Source organism: Lagopus leucura, unplaced genomic scaffold (genome assembly GCF_019238085.1).
Source record: "Lagopus leucura isolate 7727_CA_CO unplaced genomic scaffold, USGS_WTPT01 Super-Scaffold_73, whole genome shotgun sequence".
In the NCBI taxonomy this organism is placed as follows: domain Eukaryota; kingdom Metazoa; phylum Chordata; class Aves; order Galliformes; family Phasianidae; genus Lagopus; species Lagopus leucura.
The window spans coordinates 95312139-95328045 of record NW_024962252.1 but is presented as its reverse complement, the minus strand read 5'-3'; the positions used below and the strand labels follow the sequence as shown (position 1 = coordinate 95328045).

Sequence of the window (15907 nt, the reverse complement as noted above, 5' to 3'; positions counted from 1 at the left end):
CAATGGGCCTACAAGCTGGAAAGGCCTGAACTCCCTACCTCCTCGGTCCTGGACTGGGGAGAGTTGGCTCAGACTGCCTCCTGAATGAAAGAGCAGCTTTCCTAATGACTGAGCTCACACTGCCAGCCTGCTAAGGAGCTGCATTGATTTGAAACCTAAAGGACAGCTGTTAATTCCTCCCTTTCCACCCTGCTTCCTCCTGCCTGGCCAAAAGAGGAGGAAAGTTGCCAAAATGAGCTTCATGTAGGTGGACAAGGAAAGAGAGGGTTAAAAAAAACCCACAACAGAAAAGGAGGAAAAATTGTGTCCTTAAAAGCAGCCATATGTACTGCTTTTTTCCACTGTCAGAGCAGGGCAGCCTTGTCCAAGAGACAGCAGAGTGACCTGTAATAGCCTTAAACAGCTGCAAAACACCCGTTACCAGCTGCAGGTGATTCCTAACTCCATCCAGCATTAACAAAGTGACAAAAGGCTTCAGAGGTCCTAATGAAAACTCAGTCCCTGCACTCAGTGGAGTAACACACTCAAAAAAAAAAAGAAAATCTACCAAGAAGGTTGGCTTTCTCGTGCAAACAGGTTTTAAGGCCAAGTTGCTGAGACTGGCACAAAACATTTTATGAGACTCAGGCTGGGGAAGGTGATGAAAGGGAGAGTTTGAAGGCACGTGCTGGGGATACTTCATGTCTATTTTCAACTTCCTTCCTGAACAGCCAAGTTTTTGTATCTGTACCATGACTCCTGGAGTGTCAGAACCAAAGGGGATCAGAAAATCCCACGGATCACGAGCCAACCTCTGTCCTTTTTGAAGGAGCTGTTAGATACTTTCCACTACTCAGCTCCCCTGTAATCTGCTCTCAGCTCTCTCCTCTGAAGCTGAATGAGGAGCTGAAGGGCCATTGGGAGATCCAGCTGAACTGGTCTTTTCTGTGAAGTCCTTACACTGGTGCACCTACAGGACTAAGAAAATCAGCAGTGCAGCTAGGCTTTCAGCAGCAAACTCCCCTCTGACAGCTCATCTAAATGGCTGCTCCTTTAGATTAAAACCATTCCCCCCTCGCCCTATCACCATCCTCCCTATTTGCATCACAGCGAGGTTTGCTAGGCTCTCTGCGTTACAGCCTGAGGCCACAGTTACCTGAGCCGTGCTGGCCAGTTTGCTAAAAGGCAGCCAGCCTCCCAGGCAGTAAAGGGCAGTCAAAAATTAAGGTCTGATCCAAAGCACTCGCTTTTCTCCCTTTGTTTAATGCCTCCCAAGCGCCGAAGACAAGCTCAGATGAGACAATACTTCCTGCCATTTATAAGATTAAGGCCATCTTTCAAACCACACCTGTTTCAGTAGCTGTGCTCACTGCAGTTCTTCACTGTCTGAAGGAAACAGAACGTTTGATCACTTGTGGGTTTAAAAAAAAGCTATCGAGACACATCTGACTGGAAAAGCTGAGACAAAGGCACAGACAGGGCTACTGAGCAGGGCTGAAACTGCCCCTCTGCTTCCCTCCTTCCCCATCTAATAACCTTCATTGCTTTAAATTGCTTTATGCACATGAAGGCTCACACAATGACAGCCATACCAGTAGGTAACCCACGTGTATTAGGAGCAGGTCTGCTTGCTGGAGTAAACTAAGCAAACACTTGCAGCACGGGACTGTGTGTGCATATTTACCAACAAACCCCTGCCCTAAAGGGTAGAGAGCAGCCACAACAGCTGAACTGCATCAACGCAGGTGGAGCAGGTTAGCAGCAAATGCTCCCTCTGTCATACATCAGCAGGGACACAGGTGGCAGCCCAGCAGAGCACCTTGAGGCATGCAGGCCAGAAGGGTCAGCTTCATTTTGATGCCTCAGGCTTGGTTTTCTGCATGTGTGCACGCAAATTCTAAACATATAAAATTACAGCAAAAGTATCATTAAGCACAGGGAAAACGACACAAAAAAGACTAAAGTCTATTTAACCAAACATTCAAAGTATCTACACAGTACCCGACTCTCCTTTGAATTAGTCCATAGTTACTCATTATTTTACCTTCTGCAGGACCATGGCCTATTCCAGATGAAAGAGAAGTATTTTTCTGCCCCTTCATTCTACAAGTAGTCCCAAGCCTAATTTAAGGCACACAGCCCAATTCCTATGTGTGATGTTAGGGACCTCGGGGGGGGATATTTGCCCTAAAATTAGGTGAGTAGAGTCCAGATTAACAGTGGATCTGCAGATGAAGATTCAGAATCTCTAATATAGGAATAAATCCCTTGGGTGACAATACAGCAAATCCAGATGGAAGACAGTGAGCATCCACTATGCCTGTGAGATATTTTTGACACTTTTATCAGTTGAGTGCTTCCTAGGTATCACTGGCAAACTTCAAAAGATGATCACAGCACATCAAACAGAGCTGCTCTCCACAACCCTGCCACAATGCAGGGATAACAACACATCTTAAGAGTTTAAGAGTGAGATGACAAGATTAAAAACAAGAGCTCCAGCAGTTTCAGTATTTAGCACATGCTCCTAACACCCGATGCTGCAGAGAGACCTTAACGTATAACAAATGAGCAAACGAGGTGCTGCTTTTTCCCTGCTCTCATGTCCCAGGTTCACCTAGGGGAGCACACGGGCTGCCTGCTGCCTTTATCACCTGTTCAGCACAGGGGCCAGATTACAAATCAACTTCTCTGCTTTTGTAAGCAGACACTCCTAGAAGCTGCTGTACATCATTTCATGCCATATGTTATTATTAATTACATTCAAGTGCATCTTGCAGCTAGGTATCCTTCTTTCAGACTGCTCTGAAATCTAAAAGATAATTATACATAGGTACAGAAGTGTAGCAGAAGAGTTGTACCTGGAGATAAGCAGTTGCACCTGGGCTGATCCCCCTTATACACACTGAGTTAAACCTCCCTTCCATCCTATACAGATCTCTGGATATCCAGCTGAAGAGCAGTGCAGTCCAACAACTCAACAACAGTCACAGTGATTTCACTATCATGTAAAACTGTGTTCAGCAATCCAGCGTGACAAAAGGTTGGCTTCTGTACACACTAATTGCACAGGAGGGCATTTAGGTACATTACTCATAAGCTTCATTCTTGGGATCTCAAAGTGAACCTGTCAAACTAACAGTATTCTGAGGAAGACTTACAGCCTCAAGTCCTGGAGGCAGTGCAGCAGGTGGCAAAGCTCATGGTAAGTCAGCACTGAACCACGGAGTGTCAGAGTGCAGTCTTGTGGATAACAGCAGCACAGTTCAACTCTTCTTTGCAGTTATTCAGGATCCTGCAGCTCTTTTCACACTGGGAACTTTGGACTTTTGCTTTATGGCCACGTTCCAACTCTGCTGGTTGCATCCCAACCAAGCGTCCTTTGCTGCTTCTGTTGGATGAGCACAGAAGTGCCTTGCTGCTCAATGACAGTGCTTCTCAAGTGAATGTCAGAAGGCAATGCACAGCAACACATGTGTGCAGAAAGTACCAATGACTTTACTGCCCACAGACTTAACCAGCCAGACTGAATTAGACAAGGGCCATCTTGTCAGTGGGAAGAGCATGGAAGGGCACCTCCATGTCAACTAGATATGCTAGACAAAACTGCCTTTAAAGGACAGGAGAGAGGCAGAAGAATCTTTTTGTCCATCCCATAAGTGACAAGAAAGATGGGGTTAGATTAAACAAGCAGCTGAAAAGCAACACTGCTTTTTAAGGCAAACAGCATCCGTCTCAAAAAGCTGAATTCAGATGGAAGATTTATTTTTTCAGCGGAGAGCAGGTCTGTGAGAGGTAATCTTTTATTTTTCATTTTTGGCAGAAACAACATCAAACCCCCATAAACACGCTGTGGGTAGCACCAGGTTTCACAGAGAGTCAGATTGGTTCATCACTCAAAGCAGAAATCCCTTCCCCTGCCATTTCTTTCCCTTCCCCCATTTACGGCAGGCCACTAGGACCGCACTTGAGGCCTGGTAAGACAAATGGGCAGCTGCCTCTAGAGGCAATTGTGAGGAGACTAAAGATCAACTTGCAGCTGGCACTTCCACCCCCACCTCTCCTTAATACTTCAGTCCATTCGCTGCCAGACAAGGATCATGAGTCAGCTCCTAAACATATTCTCCTTGGAACAATAGCTATAGCTCTCTGCTGCAGCTATACCACTGCTCCAGCTCCAAGGGACCCGCTACAGTTACAAGAACAAAAGGGCCGTTTTTAACCTACAGCAGCCAAACAGAAATGAACAATAAAATAAGCAGGCGTTGAAGAATACTATGCTAAACCTGTGAGAACAGCAAAGCAAACTTTGTGGTGAAACAGGCATGAAGTGAGCGCTGCAATGAAAATTTGCTAAAGCAAATGCAAGCTTTTGGGATGTATACAGTAAAGCAGCTGGCTGTTGCATAAATCTTTCCAACTACAAAAGAGTGCTGGTTGTATGTGTGGTTTTTTGTTTTGTTTTGTTTTTTTTACTATAGCACTGGACATTGCATCGCTGACTGGAGGCAAGAGTCGGTTTCGCCTTTACAAATTAACTTTATCACAACTATATAAACTGCTCTTCAATTCTGAGCAGCCACCACTCACTGGAACTCCTGTGCTCACGAAAGTAGAACTCCATCCAGTACTAATCTTTCAAGAGGGCTCCTACAAGAGAAAAGTCTGTGAGGACAACATTTCAGCTTATCAGCTGGTAACATCAAACTCCAACTTTACCTGTTCTGATCCAAGCGCTGCCAGAGGATGAAGAATCCAAAGAAGAGGTAAAAAAAAAATGCATTGGAGGTTTCTCAGAACTAGTTGTCAGCTGATGAAGTGCTGGTGACTAGCACTTAAAGAGCTGTGTGCATAGAAAAGGTTAGATGCACAGCCTCCCTGCCCACACAAAGCCCCATCAAAGAAATCTGCACCCAGAGCAGGCCTTACCTGCAGACTCTGTTCTGAATAGTTCACGATGCCCTCTGAACAGGACTTGCTGAAAGAGCTACGGTGCAAGTTAACACATTAGGAAACTTAAGTGAATGCTACAGTTACATTTTAATTCTATCTAGGAAACAGGCAAAACCAGGCGCCCCTTCCCACATCACCTGGATTTGTGTTTCTTGCAGTTCAGCACTGCCTGTTATTTTGAAGAAGTCTTTAATCTCAAATACCAACATGTCTTAAGCCACAGCACCCTTTAAGTCAGAGGCAGAAATAAAAGACTACACCATTACATACTCAGAGAGGACAGCTGAAGAGAAGTCTGCTTCTCCTTCTGCAGGACCCTGATAAATGTGTGTTGTGGGACTGCACAACGAAAATTAAAAGGTTCTGCTGTTAATGCAGCACATCAATTTTAGCATCAGGAATAATGTACATATTCTGGATAAAAAGAAAACAGGCTATGTACATACATATCTTTTAAATTATTTTATTTTGTGTAAGCTAAAAGGAAATTTACACACTTAAATCTCAAAAGACCTTGGGCATGCACATTGACCTTTTTAGAGGTTCTTCTACATAGCTCTCTTTTTTCCATAGGAATTTCCCCAAACATTTACAACCCATAGTTTTTACTGTATATACAGCCTAAAACCATAGCAATCTATGATTATGTCATTTTACACTGTGCAAAATCAAACAGAAATAGTGGTACAACAAAACATAAGAATTTTTAACAGATAAATTTCATTGTAAGACATTCATATAGTTTTGGTCCTTCTTTTCCAAATCAAACTGATTAAAAGCAGACAACCTCCTAATGACCCCAAAAATCAAGTGTTTAGACAAGGATCCCTAACTGGAACGAAAAGTTACTGACAGCATACCTTTCAAAAGGCTACATAGTGACAGAACCATACCACTCCAGTTTAAGAACAAAAATTGATCAGCCAACCAATCAACCAGGGAAGGAAAGGGGGAGAAGAAAAGGAAGAACACATCCTAAGCTTGTTAAAACAGAAAAGATTGAGTTTTAAAAAACAACTGAAACCCCTCAATGTAACCTTCTGTTTGCCCATCAACAAGTATTTTAATGTATGCAGGAAAGAAAAAAGACACTCAATGCAATCTGAAAACTTTTAAAGGGGACTTCACGCATTGTGAAGATTGAAGTTTTTTCATTATGTGTTTCTAGGATATATATATATTTTAAACTTTTTGAAGTTTTGTAAGAAGGACACCACCAGTGTATTTCACAAAGACATAAATGTATACACCCCAGCACAACAAAAAGAATAGATCTTCAAAAAGATTTACCCCCAATTATTTACATTTTTCTCTAATATAAATTTAGGACTTCAGTATGTAAATAAATATACATAACTATGTATACCTTTCTAGTGCTGCTTACCAACAAATCATCTGAACTTGATTTTTTTGTTGTTGTTTTAATTAAAGCAAGATTGCTTTTCATGACCCATAGAGGGAAGAAAAAAAAAATCAATAGAAAACGTCCAATTCACATCACTTTAGTCTACCTTTTCTTGGCAGCTTGTTGAAGGTGTTAATGTGGCTGGGAACATCAACACCTTGGCATGCATGAAAGTTAAGTCAGGAAGGCTAGAAATCACCTTGGCAGCCTCTTCACTAAGATGTTCTTCCTTTTTAGGCTTCCTGTTGAGAAGAAAAGAAAAAAGTGCATTAATCTGCAATCCGACAGATCACTGAAAGAATCGCCGATGGAAGCAATGCTCTGTCAGTTTGTCTCCCACAGACAGGCACTTCTGCAAGCTATTTGAAGCTAGGCTAATGTTATAATACATACCTGCCTACCAACAGAACATTCAATGGGAAGTCAGCAAAACGTTCCTGAATACTGTTGCAATAAGGAGAAATTATTTCCTATTCAGATGCTAATTTATCTGGGGGGAGGCAAGTTCCAGTGTGCCATTTTGGGACTATTTGAAGAAACTGCCATGCTCATATTCTAGAGCTAAGACAAAAGGAACGTAAGCTTTAAACTGCCTAAGTTCAGCACAGTCTTTCAGTATCAAATGGAAAAATCTAGAAAGTTCATTAAGAAGTTCCAGGCATACTGCTTTAAAAATAAAAAGGAATAGAAGTGTACTTCAGATGTGTTTCCAAGACAACTACACTCAGATTATATACCATACTTCTCTGCAGTGTGATCCACAAGCCCTTTCCTCCCCCCTCACCAGGGTCTCAACCATCAGCAGAAGGTAGCTCACGACTTGCAGCTAACTTGCTTTGAAGTGCAGCGGCACAGGTAGCCATAAGGATGCACACAGCAGCTGGGGGAACTGCTGGTATTTACTTTGCCTTTTGCATTATTCACCAGAATTACTGAGCACAAATGAATGAAGAATCTGAAACCCACGGTTTGGTTCTCACTGTTCTTCACAAGGAACTCGCACTTCTTAAGTAAAATGGTTCAAACAGCCACAGAAGATCCCATCCAATGCCCACAGGGCCATACGTAGTGCTTTATCATGAAGAACCCTGGCCATCACTAAAAAAACAAATAATCCCAAGAAAGGCACTGGCTATACCCTACAGTGACATTAGAAATCCTTGCTGAAGAAGCTCCTTTGCCACAGAGTGAAAAGCTGAGACAAAAGGCTAGAGAAACAAACTGCCTTTCCATAGAGCATTTCCGAAATTTCCTTTTCATATCTTATCCAATGCTACAAACTTTCAGCTGTGTCTTTGAGAGGGAAATCACTTCTCCAATCAGAAAGCAACATATAGTCATGCACCTTTTTTTGTCAGGATGGTTCCCTAAGATGATTAGAGATCAGGAGAAAGCTAGAAGCTACGTGTTTCCTTCAGCAGCAGTCTCAGAATTTCTTGGCTAAAGGAACAAGAGAAAAAACTGGAGTTAAACTCATCCTTGACATCACTGATCATTGTGTTGACACAGAGCTATCAGTTTTGTTTGCTACTTGAAATCTCTACTTGATGAAAGATCTCAAGATGAGGCATTATAGATACTAAATCTGACTTTTCTTTGCTAGAATAGCAATATTTTCTTTTCTCTGCTGCAGTGGAATTTCATGAGCCACTGACTAGGCAGATTACCAAATTCTGGAGGATAAACAAAGCTGTGTGCTGGATTTACTGATGGAAGAAGCAGAGAGCCAATATGCGCAGCCTTCTCTAACAGCTTCACTGTCAGTGCTGCACACACTCTAAGGACTATCTCTGAGCTGCTGAAATGTGTTTGTCACCCACCACTGTGTTATCAGTATCTGGTGCCACTATTAGTAATCACTTACCACAAGCCTCTTAAAGGTACAAACTCCTGGTGATCAAGGACTTACAGCTAACAAAGGAGCATTTGACAGAGGAAGCCAAAGGAAGAGGGCTGACTCAGAGATCTGCATTAAAAGGAGTTCCTGCAATTGTAATCAGGCACCAAGATGGAGCTCACACACTCCTTGCTATTTATATGCCTCTTCCTCCTCTGCACAACTGTGTCATGCGAAGAAATTGCACTGCTGGGTCTTGGAGGCAGTGCTGCGTTTGATTTGGTGTAGGCTCCTCCAGAAGAGATTGGGCACTGCAATTAGCCTTTCTGGCTAACAGACTCGTCAACACCTTCGGTAGCAAATATCACAGGGCAACCCCACACAATTACTCATTATCTAAGTTTATAGAGAGTTAAAGCACCATCATCACTGCAGTCTAGTTTTACATTAACATCATCAACGCTTTAAAACTAGCTTTAAGAAAACACTTTGCCCTCTCCACCTCTTCTCTAACATCACGTTACATTTCTTCCCAAGACAGGGAACTGAGGGAATACCTTGCCCCAAGCAATTATACCTGTTCTTCTACCTGTTGGCATGAAGTTTTTTTTTCTTTTTTTCTTTTTTTTTTTTTTTTTTTCCTTTTTTTAATGGCACATTAAGACCAAGCTGCAAGAAATTAGCCAGACTGACAGGCACAAAAGTTGCTGGAAGAAGGTTCTGCAAGAAACACGTAATGCTTTGCTGATGTGTCACTAACAGCCAACTGTTCCAGTTTACATTCTAACCCCTTTGTGCAGCATTCAGTCTTTCAAGATTTCAGTGATCACTCGCATTTGCAAAAGGTTTGAAGGATGTCACCAAAAAGGCCAGGCTCTAATAGCAACAATGAGCCAATTAGAGACTTGAAAAATCGCTAATTAAGAGTTAGCCTGCTACATCCAACACTACCCACATGGAGTATCTCCAGTCTAAATGAGGGTTTCAGCTATTTCTTGGAATGGCATCAGGGCTCTTTCTTCCTTCCAGAAGCCAGCAGGTAAACTTTAGATTGGGCAAGGCCGCAGTCTCAGTGGAATGCTGCCCCGTAGTGATGGCATTCAAAACTTACTGCTGCCTTCAAGGTGTCATACTCAAGCTGCAATGTTCCCCCCCTCCTCTCCCAACTGTTTCCTTTTGAGAAACTGATTTTCCAACTTCAGGCGATCATTTCACAAGCAAAAGATGGAGCTATTTCAAAGAAAGGTGGCTTCCTATAGCTGAACTGGTACCTCCCTCTAAATTTTAACCTCAAAGATCCTGAATTCAGACAATTTACAGATAAATACGGGGTAGTCTAAGAGCAAGTGAAATCACCATCACAGCAGTGCTGTGTCACAGGCCACATCTTCCCCTGATTCACCAGGAATGGTGAAGTTTGTTTCCGTTTTAGTGCATGTGGGCCATCTTTGTTGAGCCGCCCTTGCCCAGCTACCAGAGCTATAGGTTCATTATGAATAAAATATTCAAAAGAAAAGCAATTCCACTGGACAAAGCAAACACACTGCAACATATCTAGCATACTGCTGAGATAAGACCTTATCTCTCTGAAGGTTTTAGGTTTTCAAGATACCGTTTCTTTTTTCAGAGCATATGATAAGAAAAAAAAATTTAAGATTCAGAGCTGACAGAAACACACAAATCATGTTTATCACTGAAAACAGCTGCTTTAAAGCAGCTCATCTGCATGTATCTGAACATAACTGGCACATTTGAGGCCTCCAACTTTCCCTACAGCCAGCTGTATTTCAATAGCACCAGTCTAAAACCTTTTCCCGTTACCAAGCAGTGCTCTCCAGAACTAAGGAAGAGCTTTGATATCTAATCATCGAGCTTCAACAGAGCAACTGAAAGTTTCAAGTGTTCTGTGAAAGCATTTACAAACAAACAAAAAACTCACCCCCAAAGAAAATAACACAGAAAAATGAAGGTCAGCATTCCTGAGCAAAGCAGACTGTGCTGCTCATTTGTAAATACAAAGCAGACATATCTTAAAAGTCTGCCAAGCAAGCAGACAAATCTAAGAATGGAGATAAAGAGAATAGATAACAGTATTTGGAGTGTGTGTATCCTGCTGCAAATTTGTGGTTACTTTTAAGTTAGACTTTTGAATATACTACAAAAATACTTCCAACTAACTATTTCTACATTTGCTAATTAGTTAAAGTCAGACTTTCCCACTACCTTATCTTCACAAGAAGTATATGCCCTCCGTGGGTTGAAACAGGCAATCCAAAAGTGGAGGAAAAATCAGCACTGAGGTATTGAGTTCCCTCTACTGGTTCTCTCTTGAAATTTCAATGTGTTGGTCTTTTATTCAGCATTCACTTCAAACGTTTTCACTGCAGGAAAACTATTAAGACTTTCCTCAGTGAAAGAATATGTTCTAAAAGAGCTGTGAAAATTTCAGTGTTACTTATTTTACACAAGGCTACTGTATCCAACCATTAGAATTCCTTACATACGCTGCAGTTCTATTCAACTATACCCATGTGCCTTAAGTGCTATGCTGCATAGAAACTTATTTGTTTAGTTTTAGAGAGCTGAAGCTCGGAGAGAAGATATCTTGCTATTAGTTGCAAAGCAACTATAAAATATACTTCTATAAAATAGACATGTACCTCCTCAACAATAAAAGCATTTCACTGCTAAGAATCAGTGTCTCTCTAATGGGCACGATTGCTGACTGTATATTAATAGCGTTCACAATTCTACTGTTAAGATGTCTTTTAAAAATATAAACCAAAGTATTCAAGCTTAAGAAGTGGAAGACTACCTATTCACCAGGCCAGATGTCAAGGAAGACATTTGACGTATAAAGCCTTCTTGTACTCTACATACAGAAGAATTTTGCATGAGCTCCATGAAGCAGAAAGGATATAATGAACCAGCCACATGAGCTGTATGTTAGCTCCTAAAAAGTAGCTTGCAACAGCAAAACAAATCTGATGTTTGGTCATCAAAATTTTTACAGGTGCGGGAACCATATCTGTATCTCGCAACTATGTAGGAGACCATCAAAGTCCTAGCAGCCCAAACTGGAAGCTTCAGTTTACTCTTCCACTCTTAGGAATCAGTTCTGTTATTCAGAAAGTCTTATCCTCCAATTAAGTCTTTTGAAGTTAATTGTGGTGACTTCTGCCAGCTCACAAGCTGTTTCCCATCTTATTTTCGAGTCTTGTGATAAAACAAAATTCAAAGTACAGTAGTACAGATGTAATGTTTGTAACATGCAACCTTGGCTTACATTTTCAACATTTTCTTCCTTCACGAACAGCACACACGTTGACTCCTCAGGGACAAAAAGAAAAGAAAAAAGAAAAAAGCATGACCCATGGTATTTACCTTGTAGACGTGCTTGCTTTCTCTACTGTGGACATGAGTCTTGCAAATGCATCTGTCACTCTGCTGCTTGCATTGGAAGTTTCCAGTTTTGACGTTGTCAATTCATACAACTCAGGATCCACACCTTATAGTATAAAATGATAATCAGTGATGGTTGGAGACAAGGATAGCCATAACTAGCCACAGACCAGCTTGCTAGAGACTTTTTTCTGTAAACATCTGAATCGTTTAAAATTTCAAGATACATGAAAAGAACTTGACAGAACATGTCTGTTTCTAAAACAGCATCTTTTCTCCCCACCCTTTTCATTTCAGTAGCTTTCAAAGCTGTATTGCAAAGTACACGCACCTTGGATCAAGTCTGGCATACAAAGTCTCAGTCTAAGAGTAAACAAACTGATTTAATTTACCTTTTATAGAGAAATACCTGTAAAATGCCAGCTGTGTTAAAAGGGATTATTTCAATTACTTCAGCTCAACTGCTGCTATTAAAAGAATGCTGATGGTTAACAGTGACCAGCTGTTTAGTGACAGATTACACAACACTGGCACATGTTACAGCGAGTTCAGCGTATTGCTTTTTTACAGGAGGATGTGATAAATCTATTTTATTTTTAAGTGAGGAAAAACAGCTTTTATGATGCATACAAGTGGAATGGCGTTTAAAAAAAGGTACACAACCATATTTATACAGCTACCAAAACTGTTTGCCTGTGCTCCCTTTTCATCTTTCATTTATAAAGCATCATGTATCCAGACACTTCAGCCTGGATTTTCTAGTTTCAGCTGTCTCAGATCAGATGCCACATTTTGACTTTATGTACGTTGCAAATTCATTTCAATTAAAAACTGTATTATTAAAGTCACCAGATGTCAACAATTGAAATTACTAAAATATTTCAAGACCGCTGTACCACATCTTGGTGCTCAGGAGCATTTAAATTTGTTGGTATTGCTCTAGTTCCATTTGCAGCTATTTTGTGCTTTCTGGTCTTAAATGAAGTGCACGTATGCATCATCCTCAACTACAAATAACTTTAAAAAACAGTGTCAAATTTGGACAGAAACATCTTGTTTTGCAGACACCTGCATTCTAAAAGAGTATAATGCTGGTATCAGTTGGTTTGGACAACACAGAAGCATTTTATAGTGCTGCAGAACAAATGTTGCAAACCCTTGGATATGACAGTCACACGTAGATATCTAACATAAAACTTGGTACGGTGGTGATTTTCTCAGTCTGCTTGCTCAGATTAAGACATATTTAGAAGTATTCCTGAAATATCATAAGCTGACTGAATAACAAAAAAGTCCTGTGCCTGCTGCCCTTCCTTTTCCACCCAGTAAATACAGCACCATGAGGATAATAACCCTCATGCCTGCTTTACACGAATGCTTCACAAGCTGTGTTTGGAGCATTCCTTATTTCTATACACGTGGTCATACTTCTTAATTGTGAGAAAACCAAGCCAATCAAAAAAGAAAATTAAGAAAATAATCTGGTTAAGCTGAGAAGGTGGAAGCAGGGGGAAGGATTTGGTCAATTTAATATGAGTTTATGAGAAAATAATCAGCTCTCCCTTCGACCCACATGTTTCAGTCTGGATTTGCAAAAATGAATTTCAACCAGTTTCATGTGAAACACCAAAGTATGTACTGTACTGAGACCAGGATACCATGACTTTAAGTACCATCAGATGTTTACAGAACATGGAAAAAGGAACAAGCCCAACAATTGCATGAAATATCCACTTTCAAACAGGGAGAGGAAGACTTGAAGATATACATTTGACTTGCAGAAGCCTGCGAAATCCCATTAAGGTACAAATTGTAAAACCAAATGAAATGAGGAGTTCTTTGACATGCAACTCTGAAACAGGCATTAAATGCAACCTTATAAATTACATCATTCAGACATTTACGGTCCTGAATTCACCCTCACTGCAATGTGATGCCTCTGCTCAATTTACTATTCCGTTACACACCTTTTACTCTGCCACGTTTATGTTAAACTTTCAACGTGAAAAATAAAACAACACAGTAAATCTGTGGGAACACATGAAAAATGAGTAACTTCTAGATCATGACATAGAATGCAAATTTTTATGAAGTGTTATTTTGGCTACTGGTTAGATCAGACTGAGAAGAATACAGTATAGCTCTAGTATAAGTAAAACTAAGGTCTTCAGAGATGTAACAAACTTCTACAACTGATAAAAAACTTTTAAGCTAAAAGACCATAACAATTTGTCTTTTGATTTTTATATAGCTTCTTAATTTATTTTGTTTTAAATAAGAGTTGCATATTCTCCATTTTATTCAAGCAATCAGAGAATAGCTAAGGAGAGCACTGCGAAACCTTAATGAGATATTGAAGGAAAGTGAGCCAACCAAACCCCACACAAAGCTCCTAAACACACACACAAACACATGAGCTGCAAGCCAAGAAACAAATGACTTTCCCAGAAACAAGTCAGGAGGAAAGAAAAGGAAAAACTAAGAACAGGCACTATAGGGCATACCAGGGAAGGTGATAATACCTGCAACTGATGAAACAACAGACTAAAGAAATAAAAGGCTGATATGGTAGTCCTCCAGCAATGACTTCACATGTGCACAGCAGCAGCAGGATAGTGGGACATATGTGACTGCACAAGCAGCACGTGTGCCAGGTACTGATGAATTACACATCAATAGACTTGCACGCACTTGTGACAGAACCTTTCAAACTCTAGAATCTCCAATCTGCTACCTGTCACTTTCACGACAGACCTGCTGCTCCCTTTCACCTGACAAGGACATTTCTCATGTGGAACAAGACCACATTTGGGGTGAGGTGCCATAAAACTGCCTTCCATGATCAAATGGCAAAAGTGGGAAGGCAGTTCTTTAAAAACAGAAAATACAACTATAATTAAAGTACTTCTAAAAAATACTGGACAGCCTCAAAATTGGTTTGAAAAATTAGTTTCTTAAAATTAAAACCACTGAGACAGAAAAACACCAAAACCCCAAAAAATAAAATACTAACTAACAATCCATTCCTGTAAGAAATTTGATTATTATGGCTTCCCAACTCTGACAGGCACTGGACTGAAAGAGTATTTGCCTTAACTGCTTGGACTATGCACCCAGAGAAATCTCCAGAGGGTTCCCTTAAATTCCTGAAGAAATTTGTTCCAAGCGTAGGTTTTCACAAGCTCACATAAAATACTGAAAGCATGTCAAAACCATACGAAAAACAAACTCAATTACTTTCACATTTTATTCAAAAGATAAAGTGATATTTTCATCTCCTCCTTAAGTTGCAGATGAAGAGCTTTAGTTTTATAATCAGCATTTATGAACTTCTAACACCCCACGAACATGCAGCTATCCTTATTTTTCTACTATGAATGCTGTTAAAACACTTTTTTCTCCTCCTATCTTTAACACTAGTACTTCAGACACGACAAAATTTAGTCTCCAGGTAGAAGACAATACCATATAGGTTGTGATTCATTAAGCCCTATACCTTTGTACTCAATGACTTCCAATTGACACTACAATTCTGTAATGTGGAGACATTCACTTAGAAGAGGAAACAAGCCTAATTTTATTTTTATTTTTTTTAATAGTCACATCCACATCCATTTTTCAGTTATTCTTAAGTACTTGGAAAATTTAACTTTCAAAATTTCTCATTTGAAACAAGTGTTTTAACATCTTAATTGCAAAAGCAAAAGAGCCATTCATTCCTCCAGGGTGACAATACAGAGCTGACAGTACCTTTAAAATACTTCGACTTGATATCAAACATCAGAAAATAGAACACAGATTAAAGGAAAAATGCAGTAGAGAGACATTTCAGAGGAACAGAAAGTAAGATTTCTCCTTGTTTATAGGAAAGTCAAGTGATGTGCTCATGCTTTTAGTAAGCTGTTACACTACAGTTGTGGTTTTAACACTCTGCTGACCTGGGATTGTGGTGGTGCTGTTAGAGCTACTGTCATCCACGGGCCCAAAGAAATCAAGGTTCAGAAGAGTGGAACCTCCACTAGCTTGAAATTCAGTGACCGTGTTGGTAGGCAGCCATATAGAAGGTAAGCCAAGGGAGGGGTTTATGTGTAAAAAGGGGTAAGACACACACTTGAACATGCAAGTTATAATTAGTACTCAGTACATAATTTAAAAATTGACATGAAAACAATGCTTACAGTATTAGTTTGTACCTTTAAAACGTTAACAACTTAATTCAGTGCACATTTCCTCATGTACAATGCAGCAAGGAAATCAACACTAGTAACTTCAAAATAGAAACATTTATTTCAATCTAAAAATGGAAGAAAACCAGCAAGACCCAGAGAGAA

The 15907-nt window shown here is 40.3% G+C and overlaps 1 protein-coding gene across 3 annotated transcripts in view; it reads right to left on the bottom strand.

The window, feature by feature from the left end:
* Positions 1-5379: 5379 nt before the first annotated feature.
* Positions 5380-15907, bottom strand: part of AFTPH (aftiphilin) — a 42867-nt gene continuing 32339 nt past the window's right edge. The window contains exons 8-10 of one of the 3 annotated variants that reach the window (XM_042882794.1): positions 15515-15598; positions 11559-11682; positions 5380-6579 (exon numbers count right to left, since the gene is read on the bottom strand). In XM_042882794.1, coding sequence (XP_042738728.1) covers positions 6435-6579; positions 11559-11682; positions 15515-15598 — 353 coding nt within the window. In that variant the 3' untranslated portion in view covers positions 5380-6434. Of the gene's footprint in view, positions 6580-11558; positions 11683-15514; positions 15599-15907 lie in introns of those variants that run through there. The other 2 variants (XM_042882797.1, XM_042882806.1) reach the window with 2 other exon arrangements.